This window comes from Euphorbia lathyris, chromosome 2 (assembly GCF_963576675.1).
Source record: "Euphorbia lathyris chromosome 2, ddEupLath1.1, whole genome shotgun sequence".
Taxonomy (NCBI): domain Eukaryota; kingdom Viridiplantae; phylum Streptophyta; class Magnoliopsida; order Malpighiales; family Euphorbiaceae; genus Euphorbia; species Euphorbia lathyris.
The window spans coordinates 45,430,805-45,441,125 of NC_088911.1; the positions used below are offsets into that span (position 1 = coordinate 45,430,805).

The 10,321-nt window shown below is 35.6% G+C and overlaps 1 protein-coding gene across 2 annotated transcripts; it reads left to right on the forward strand.

Moving 5' to 3' along the window:
- The first annotated feature begins 324 nt into the window (after positions 1–324).
- LOC136218021 (UDP-glycosyltransferase 74E1-like) lies at positions 325–2,548 on the forward strand. 2 transcript variants are annotated; one of them, XR_010683617.1, is made up of 3 exons: positions 325–977; positions 1,056–1,876; positions 1,990–2,548. XR_010683617.1 is itself a non-coding variant. In XM_066004744.1 (2 exons), the coding sequence occupies exons 1-2, from the start codon at positions 363–365 to the stop codon at positions 1,776–1,778; spliced, it is 1,338 nt and encodes a 445-aa protein (XP_065860816.1). In that variant the 5' UTR covers positions 348–362; the 3' UTR covers positions 1,779–1,961. The 2 variants fall into 2 exon arrangements, 1 of the variants encoding a protein (XP_065860816.1); XM_066004744.1 differs by lacking the exon at positions 1,990–2,548 and having other exon boundaries at positions 348–977; positions 1,056–1,961.
- The last annotated feature ends 7,773 nt before the right edge of the window (positions 2,549–10,321 follow it).

The following is a 10,321-nucleotide window of genomic DNA, read 5'->3' on the forward strand; positions in this document are numbered from 1 at the left end:
AGACAGACCTAGACCACAATCACTGTATTTACAAATGGTTAATACCATGGAGTTAATTATTTCTATACTGGTCCCTATCTTCTAACTAGTCCTTTCATTTGATGGTGTGCATTGTACACAACAATGCAGTACAGCCCACCTATATGTACAAATTAACCCCGATGAAGTGGGTTTGCATTCCGATTTTATTTGATGGTATTTAATACTATGTGCTTGTAGTTAAAAGTCTCTGTCCAGTACGTCCTTGTTGGTGTTAGATTAGATAGGCTTCAAAACTGTTTGTGTGGTTGAGAAATTAAAGAAACAAATATAAATAACAGTGACTGACTGACCGAATAACTGAGGAAAAAGATTTGAAAACAATGGAGAAGATGAGCAAAGGTCATGTGTTACTAATACCATACCCTGCTCAAGGTCATATAAACCCAATGCTCCACTTCTGTAGACGCCTTGCATCCAAATCCAAATCCAAAGCCCTCAAAATCACTTTCCTAGTCCTTCATCCCAAACCGTTGCCGGAGAACCTAGCCGGTGGCTCAATCACTGTAACCACAGTTTGTGGTAGTATTGATAACAGCCTAAGCGTACCAGATCATTTTACAATATTCAAAAGCATTATGTTGCCAAAATTGAGTGAAATGATTGAGAAGAATGATATAAGTTATGTGGTGTATGACTCGTTTATACCGTGGGTTTTAGATAGAGCCAAAGAGTTGGGTGTAAGTGGAGCTCCACTTTTCACACAGTCATGTGCAGTTGGAAACATATATTGTAATGTCTATGAAGAAAGGTTAGACATTCATGAATCTAATATTGTCCTTCTTCCTGGTTTGCCAACACTTTTAAATTGTGAGTTACCCTCTTTTCTTAGCGACTCAAAAGATTATAGTGCTTTAGGAAGCGTAATTGAACAGTTCTCTAATCTTGATCAAGCGGATTGTGTCTTTTATAACACCTTCTATAGCTTGGAAAATGAGGTACACAACTTCCATTTCCTAAGGCAAACTATTTTATTTTGATTCATCTATGTTTACTTGCTTTTTATCTTTGTGTAGATAGTGAATTGGATGGCAAGCAAATGGGCAATAAAGCCAATTGGACCAACAATTCCATCAATGTTCATGGACAAACGTTTAGAAGATGACAAAGACTATGGCCTCAGCCTCTTCAAACCCAATTCAAAATCTTGTATGGAATGGCTTGACACAAAGGAAGAAAGCTCAGTCATTTACATCTCATTTGGGAGCCTGGCTGTCCTTGAAGAACACCAAATGTCACAACTAGCATTGGGTCTAAAAGGGTGCAACAGATGTTTCCTATGGGTTGTAAGAGAATCAGAAGAGACAAAACTTCCACAAAACTTCAAAGAAGAAACACAAGGAAAAGGTCTAGTTGTACATTGGAGTCCTCAATTAGAAGTTCTGGCTCATAAATCAGTAGGCTGTTTTGTAACTCATTGCGGATGGAATTCAACCCTGGAGGCATTGAGCTTAGGAGTGCCGATGGTGGGAATGCCACAGTGGACTGATCAGCCGACGAATGCGAAGTTTGTTTCGGATGTTTGGGGAGTAGGAGTTAGAGTGAAGAAAGATGAACATGGGATTGTGACTAAAGATGAGATTGAGAGATGTATAAGTGAAGTGATGGAAGGTGAAAGTGGGGATAAGATGAGAAGGAACTGTGAGAAGTGGATGAAAATTGCTAAAATGGCAGTAGATGAAGGTGGAAGTTCTGATAGGAATATTCAGGAATTTGTAGAAAAACTTGTATGCAATTAAGGCCTAAGTTTTTGTTTGAATTTTCTGTTTGCCAAGTCAAATATATTTCAGCTCCTCTTATGTTTGAAGATCCAGTCAGATTATGAAACATCAGTAAGGTAGGATTGTGTCAGTTGTTAGACAGTTTTAGGAGCTTATTAAGATTGATATATATGATTATATATAATACTTATTAATTTTATAGTATCTGTCTATTTTATTATACACTAAGTGATGTGATATCAAAAGCACAAGAGCATGGAACAAAGGAGCTTGGAGTTAAGGAGCCCAGTAGAAGCATGAGGGATCCATTGGAGCTGTCAATTGGACCTATGACGAAGAATCGTGCAAAGAAAGACCAACAAATGATTAATGGACTCATCTTAAGCTTCTTTAAGCAAGGAATGGATTCTAGCGAAGTCATTAAAGATGGTGTGTTTTTGTGTTGTATCCAAACTCAAGCCCATAATAGTGATATGTAAAAAGGTTGATCATGTTTTAAGAGAAGCTTTGGACTTGCATGTGTTTGGCATGTGCAAAACTCATTGGGACTCATTAAAATTAATGCTATAACCTTATAGGTTTGATTGGGCTTGTTTCTAGCTAATTAAAAGGCCCAAATAATGTTAATTAGTGGGCTGAAATTGGGCTCTAAAGGATAAAAACGAATTTAGTGTTTTTCCTTGTCTAATTAGGATTTCTTTTACCTTGATGCACTAGGATTCAACTTCCTATTTAGTTTAGGTTTAGGTTTCTTTTGTAGCCTATATAAAAGCTTGTATTCTTCCTTATTTCATCAATCAGAAATCAATATTTTTATGAACAAAAGTTCTTCTTTTCCTTTGGGAATTATTTTCAATCCGGGATTGAATTCTTTATTGTGAGCTTGAGAGACCGGGTCATCATTCTTGCAATATTATCTTGATCGTGAACAAGTATTTTGGTAAGGTACTTGTGAATCGCCAAACACTCAGGTTCCAATTTAATTATTCGAAGGTGTAAGGTTAGATCTCCTTTCATTGTCTTTAATTCTTTGGGATTGGTTTGTTATCACCAATTTAGGTTTGTTATTTGATTCTATTAATTCCTTAAGATAGATCGGGAAAACTTGTTGATTTGGTTATTATCTCTCTTTCATAACCAATATCACATCAATTGGTATCAGAGCTTTGGCTCTTAAGGAAATTATTGTTTTTATTTTGTTTGTCAAAAAAAAAAAAAAAAATCACCAATCTAGAGTCTTTAATCATTGATTGAGTTCCTCATACTTTTGCATCTAGTTATTTAGGTTCTTAGTTGTAGCGAATTGATTTTTGGATTCTATTCTTACTAGCCAAACCTATTTATGTGTGTGAATTTATTCAAATTTTTTGCATGCTAAATCATTAGTGCAAGTTTAATTTGTTAATCAATTTCAGCCTAGTTTAAAAAAAAAGCAAAAAAAAAAAGAAGAAGAAAGAATCGGCTTATTATTTGTACTAAAGTTACAAGTTTTCTAGAATTTGCATGCTAAACACACATTCTTAAAATTTCTTTCAAACCTTTGTCTGTTCTTCGAAAATTGTCTTTTATTCTATTCTTAGTGTGCTAAACTTTGGTTATCGTTACGATATTAGTCTTCTTTGCTTCTAGTTTCTGCCCTACTTTATTTTGTCATTCTTTTGCTTCATTGACATTTATATTACCCGAGATAATCCTTGTGATCAATCAAGATAATATAAAAGAGTGATTGAACCGATTGTGAGGTACTTCTTTTACTTTCTTTTTCTTCTTTTCTTGCTTTAGACTAGATTTCACTTCTCTTTCATTCTTTATATATTTTGTCATGTCTAACGAACCTAAAAAGGACAACGTTAACGACGTTGATTCTAAAGAATGGCAACAAGCTATTGTAGGTGAGATGAAGAGGTTAGGGGCTATTGTGGCTGATTTGGTTTCAAACCAAAAGAAATCAAGCCAAAAGAAAGGAGGACGAGGGAGATTGAATTTTGATGATGAACTATCAGAGTCTGAAGAGGAGGAGCAGTTTGGATACCGGAAAAGGGGTAATGATCGAAAAGATAGTAATCTCAATGCTATCAAACTTAAAATGCCTACTTTTCGAGGAGCTAGTGACCCAGAGGCGTATCTTGATTGGGTACGAAAGGTTGAGACCATCTTTGACATACATGAGTATTCGAAGGAGAAAAAGGTGAAACTTGTAGTATCCGAACTAACTGAATATGCGGCTGTTTGGTGGGACCAATTAAAGCGCACAAGAAAAAGAGATGGTGATGAACCCATAAGAACATGGGGTGAATTGAAGAAGGTCATGAAAAAGAGATTTGTGCCGGCTCACTATTATAAGGAGCTGTTGAAAGAACTCCAATCCATGTCTCAAGGTAACCAATCTGTTGAAGATTATCACAAACAATTGGAGATGGCACTAATCCGAGCCGATATACAAGAAGATGAGGAAGCTACCATGGTTAGATTTCTCATGGGAATGAAGAGGGAGATTCGTAACCCTCTTGAGCTACAAACTTATTTCCACATGGAGGAGATGCTCCATAAAGCGATAAAAATCGAGAGACAACTTCAAGAGGTTGAGAAAGGGAGATCAAAGTTCAAAGGCACTACTTCCACTCCATGGAAGTCAGATCCAAGAGGTAATTTCAAAACTAAATCCGAATTTAGCTCTAAAAGTGATCAAAAGCCTCAGGTTGATTCAAAAGCATTTGGAAAGTTGCAAATTGGTGGAACTACTCCAAAATACCAAAGTACTGAAAAACCCATGAGAACTCGTGAAATTGTCTGTTTTAAGTGCCGAGGGAGAGGGCACTATGCAAGAGAGTGTTCAAATCAAAAGGTGATGGTTATGAAGCATGGGGAGTTAGTATCCGAAAGTGAGTCCGAACATGAATCTGATGATATGCCCGTCTTGGAAGATTGTAGTGATATAGAAGAGGTGGATAGCAAAGGAGGACATGGAGTTAACTTAGTCACTCGTAGAACATTGAAGATGGGAGTGAGTAGTGACATTGAGCAACGGGAGCACATATTTCATGCTCATTGCAAGGTACTTGGAAAGACATGCTTACTAATTATTGATGGAGGAAGTTGTTGCAACGTGGTGAGCAACGTGTTAGCGAGCCGATTGGGGATATCAACAATTCCACATCCCAATCCTTATCGGTTACAATGGTTGAATGATAGTAACGAACTCAAAGTTACTAAACAGGTGCTTCTGAACTTTTCTATTGGTTCTTTTTCTGATGAGGTATTATGTGATGTAGTACCCATGCAAGCATGTCATGTGTTATTGGGGAGGCCTTGGCAATTCGATCGATCAGCACTACATCATGGTCGAACAAATAAATTTACTATTGCTAAAGATGGGAAGAAGTATATTTTGCCACCTTTGTCACCTACTAAAGTGTTTGAAGATCAGCTCTACATGCAAAGAATGTTACAAGAACAATCTGTGAGAAGGGAAACGGTTAGGGCGAGAGAAAATAAGAGTGATAAAATCAGTGAGGGTGTGAAGAGAGAAGAGGTGAGTGAAAAGGCATTAGTGAGGTCGAGAAATGAGGGTGAGAGGAGAGAAAAAGAGAGGAGCATTAACAAAAGCCAAAATCTATCTTTATATGCTAAACTGAGGGATGTAAAGCAAGCTGATTTTGAAAACAAAAATTTATTATTATTTTATTGTAAGAGTTTTTGTTTATCTTCTGTGAGTCAGTCTAACCTTCCTTCTAGTATTTCCCATCTTTTGCAAGAGTTCAAGGATTTATTCCCTGAAGAGATGCCTAATAAGTTACCCCCGATTCGAGGAATTGAGCATCAAATTGACTTTGTTCCCGGAGCACAAATTCCAAATAGACCAGCCTATAGAAGTAACCCTGAGGAGACAAAAGAACTTCAAAGGCAAGTGGAGGAGCTAATGGCAAAAGGGTTGATTCGTGAATCTATGAGTCCATGTGCTGTACCAGTCATCCTAGTACCAAAGAAAGATGGAACTTGGCGGATGTGCATCGATTGTAGAGCCGCCAATAAAATCACGGTAAAGGATCGTCATCCTATCCCTAGGTTAGATGATATGTTGGATGAACTAAATGAGGCTGTTATTTTCACTAAAATAGATCTTAAGAGTGGTTACCATCAGATTCGCATGCCATTAGGAGATGAATGGAAAACGACTTTTAAGACTAAGCATGGTTTATATGAGTGGTTAGTTATGCCTTTTGGTTTAACAAATGCACCTAGTACTTTCATGAGGTTAATGAATCATGTTTTGAGAGAGTTTATAGGTAAATTTGTTGTTGTTTATTTCGATGACATTCTTATCTATTCTAAATCTGAGGCAGAACACATAGAACATGTTAAGGTTGTATTAAATGTTTTGAGAGAACAGAAATTATACGCTAACCTTTCTAAGTGCTCATTTTGCATGGAGAAAGTTGTGTTTTTGGGTTTTATTGTTTCAGCACAAGGAGTTTCTGTTGATGTTGAAAAGGTGAAAGCCATTCAAGAGTGGCCAACGCCAAATTCAGTTACCGAGGTGAGGAGCTTTCATGGCTTGGCGAGTTTCTATAGGAGGTTTGTGAAGAACTTCAGTACCATTGCCGCACCACTAACCGAGGTAATAAAAAAGAATGTTGGATTTAAGTGGGGAAAAGCACAAGAGGATGCTTTTGAGATGCTTAAAGCAAGACTAACTTCTGCCCCCGTTTTAGCACTTCCAAACTTTGATAAATCGTTTGAAATTGAGTGTGATGCATCGGGAGTAGGGATTGGTGCTGTTTTAATGCAAGAAGGTCGACCTATAGCCTTCTTTAGTGAAAAACTTAGTGGTGCGACCTTAAACTATCCCACTTATGATAAAGAACTCTATGCATTAGTTAGGGCTTTGCAAATGTGGCAACATTATTTATGGCCTAAAGAGTTTGTGATCCACACCGATCATGAATCCTTGAAACATCTTAAGGGTCAACAAAAATTGAACCGAAGACATGCCAAGTGGGTGGAATTTATAGAGACGTTTCCTTATGTGATTAAGTATAAGCAAGGGAAGGAAAACGTAGTTGCTGATGCATTAAGTAGGAGAGTTAGCTTATTGAATGTGATGCATGCTAAGTGTTTAGGATTTGAGTATATCAAAGAATTATATGTTGATGATCTAGACTTTGCATCTATTTATAAAGCTTGTGAACTCACTGCTTTTGGAAAATTTTATAGACATGAGGGCTACTTATTTAGAGATAATCGATTATGCATGCCTAAATGTTCACATAGAGATTTTCTTGTGAGGGAAGCCCATGGTGGAGGCTTGATGGGGCATTTTGGAGTTGCTAAGACTTTAGAGATGATTTCTGAACATTTCTTTTGGCCTCATATGAAACGTGATGTGGAAAGAATATGTGCTAGTTGTATTAATTGTAAGAAAGCTAAGTCTAGAGTTATGCCTCATGGTTTATACACTCCATTACCTGTGCCGAATGAACCTTGGACTGATATATCCATGGATTTTGTGATGGCTTTACCTAGGTCTAAGAGAGGTAATGATTCCATATTTGTGGTTGTAGACCGCTTTTCTAAGATGGCACATTTCATACCATGCCATAAAACTGACGATGCTATTAATATTGCTAACTTGTTCTTTAGAGAGATTGTTCGTCTGCATGGGATGCCAAGGAGTATAGTTAGTGATAGAGATCCTAAGTTTTTAAGCTATTTTTGGAAGACTTTGTGGAATAAATTAGGGACTAAACTGTTGTTTTCCACTTCTTGTCACCCCCAAACTGATGGTCAAACCGAAGTAGTAAATAGAACTTTAGGACAACTTCTTAGGGCGGTCATTCAAAAGAATCTTAAGTCATGGGAAGAATGCTTACCATTTATTGAGTTCGCTTACAATAGGGCTATGCATTCATCTACTAACTTTTCACCATTTGAAATTGTTTATGGTTTTAATCCTTTGACACCATTAGACTTGATCCCTTTGCCTGTTGATGAAAGGAAAAGTTTAGATGGAAAGAAAAAGGCAGAAATGGTGCTTAAGTTACATGAACAAGTGAAACAACAACTAGAGAAGAAGAATGAGCATTATGCAAAGCAAGCTAACAAGGGTCGACAATGTGTGCTATTTGAACCCGGTGATTGGGTGTGGTTGCATATGCGCAAGGAAAGGTTCCCCGCTCAAAGAAAATCAAAGCTACATCCTAGAGGGGATGGTCCATTTCAAGTAGTCACACGAATTGGGGATAATGCATACAAGCTCGACTTACCAGGTGAGTGTAGTGTGCATGCAACTTTTAATGTGGCTGATTTATCTTTGTTTGATGTAGGAGATGAAGATTTGAGGACAAATCCTTTTCAAGAGAGAGGGAATGATGTGATATCAAAAGCACAAGAGCATGGAACAAAGGAGCTTGGAGTTAAGGAGCCCAGTAGAAGCATGAGGGATCCATTGGAGCTGTCAATTGGACCTATGACGAAGAATCGTGCAAAGAAAGACCAACAAATGCTTAATGGACTCATCTTAAGCTTCTTTAAGCAAGGAATGGATTCTAGTGAAGTCATTAAAGATGGTGTGTTTTTGTGTTGTATCCAAACTCAAGCCCATAATAGTGATATGTAAAAAGGTTGATCATGTTTTAAGAGAAGCTTTGGACTTGCATGTGTTTGGCATGTGCAAAACCCATTGGGACTCATTAAAATTAATGCTATAACCTTATAGGTTTGATTGGGCTTGTTTCTAGCTAATTAAAAGGCCCAAATAATGTTAATTAGTGGGCTGAAATTGGGCTCTAAAGGATAAAAACGAATTTAGTGTTTTTCCTTGTCTAATTAGGATTTCTTTTACCTTGATGCACTAGGATTCAACTTCCTATTTAGTTTAGGTTTAGGTTTCTTTTGTAGTCTATATAAAGGCTTGTATTCTTCCTTATTTCATCAATCAGAAATCAATATTTTTATGAACAAAAGTTCTTCTTTTCCTTTGGGAATTATTTTCAATCCGGGATTGAATTCTTTATTGTGAGCTTGAGAGACCGGGTCATCATTCTTGCAATATTATCTTGATCGTGAACAAGTATTTTGGTAAGGTACTTGTGAATCGCCAAACACTCAGGTTCCAATTTAATTATTCGAAGGTGTAAGGTTAGATCTCCTTTCATTGTCTTTAATTCTTTGGGATTGGTTTGTTATCACCAATTTAGGTTTGTTATTTGATTCTATTAATTCCTTAAGATAGATCGGAAAAACTTGTTGATTTGGTTATTATCTCTCTTTCATAACCAATATCACATCACTAAGGGCCCATTTGGTAAGATGTAATGGGCTTTGTAATGGAATGCCCATTACATTGAAGGGTCATTACCATGTTTGGTTGCACTTTAAATTTTTGTTGTAATGGAATGAGAAATCCATGGATTAAATTTTATTTAACAACTATTGTAATTCCCATTACATAAAAAAAAATGGATTGAATTCTCATTACATCCAACAAGTAATCCTAATTTCTATCTTTAAAGTTCCATCTAACCTCTCATTTGTCAAATCTCAGTTCTCATTATTCTCAAAAACGCAAAAACTAGAAAACCTAAAAACGAAAAAAAATAAAAAAATAAAAAGAAAAATAAGAAAATGAGAAAATAGAAAAAAACGGTGAAAATGGAAAACGAAAAACGAGAAAAATGTAAAAAAAAATACTATGAAAACAAGGAAAATTATATACTAATTTCACGATTTTCATGTTTTTTTTGTTGATTTTAATTATGTAAATAAAATTTTGCGATTATATTTAACTAAGCAAACATAAGTAATGTAATGCTAATCACATTTCATCATTTTTTTTAACCAAACATGGTAATGGAATCATCATTCCATTACATTACAAATTTGATTACATTACAACTTTGATTATATTACATTGCATTACGTCATACCAAACGCACCCTAAGGATCCATTTGATAAGATGTCATGTGCTTTGTAATGGAATGCCCATTACATTGAAGGGTGATTACCATGTTTGGTTGCATATTAAAATTTTATTGTAATGGAATGAGAAATCCATAGATTAAATTTTGTTTAACAACTATTGTAATCCTCATTACACAAAAAAATAGCTTGAATTCTCATTACATCCAAACATGTAATCCTAATTTCTATCTTTAAAGTTTCATCTAATCTCTCATTTGTCAAATCTCACTTCTCATCATTCTAAAAAACGTAACTAGAAAAACTGAAAACGAAAAAAAAGCGAAAAAAAGTGAAAAATGAAAAATAAGAAAATGAGAAAATAGGAAAAAACAGTGAAAATGGAAAACGAAAAAACGAGAAAAAATGTAAAAAAAAAATACTATGAAAATACGGAAAACTATATGCTAATTTCACGTTTTTCATTTTTTTTATTGATTTGAATTATGCAAATAAAATTTTAAGATTACATTTAACTAAACAAACATAAGTATTATAAAAGTAAGGGAAAATTACAAAACTGTGTCAAATTGGAGGCTCATTTACATATTTAACCCATTTACTCAACCTACTACATATCTAGACTGATTTTGTGTGACTTTCC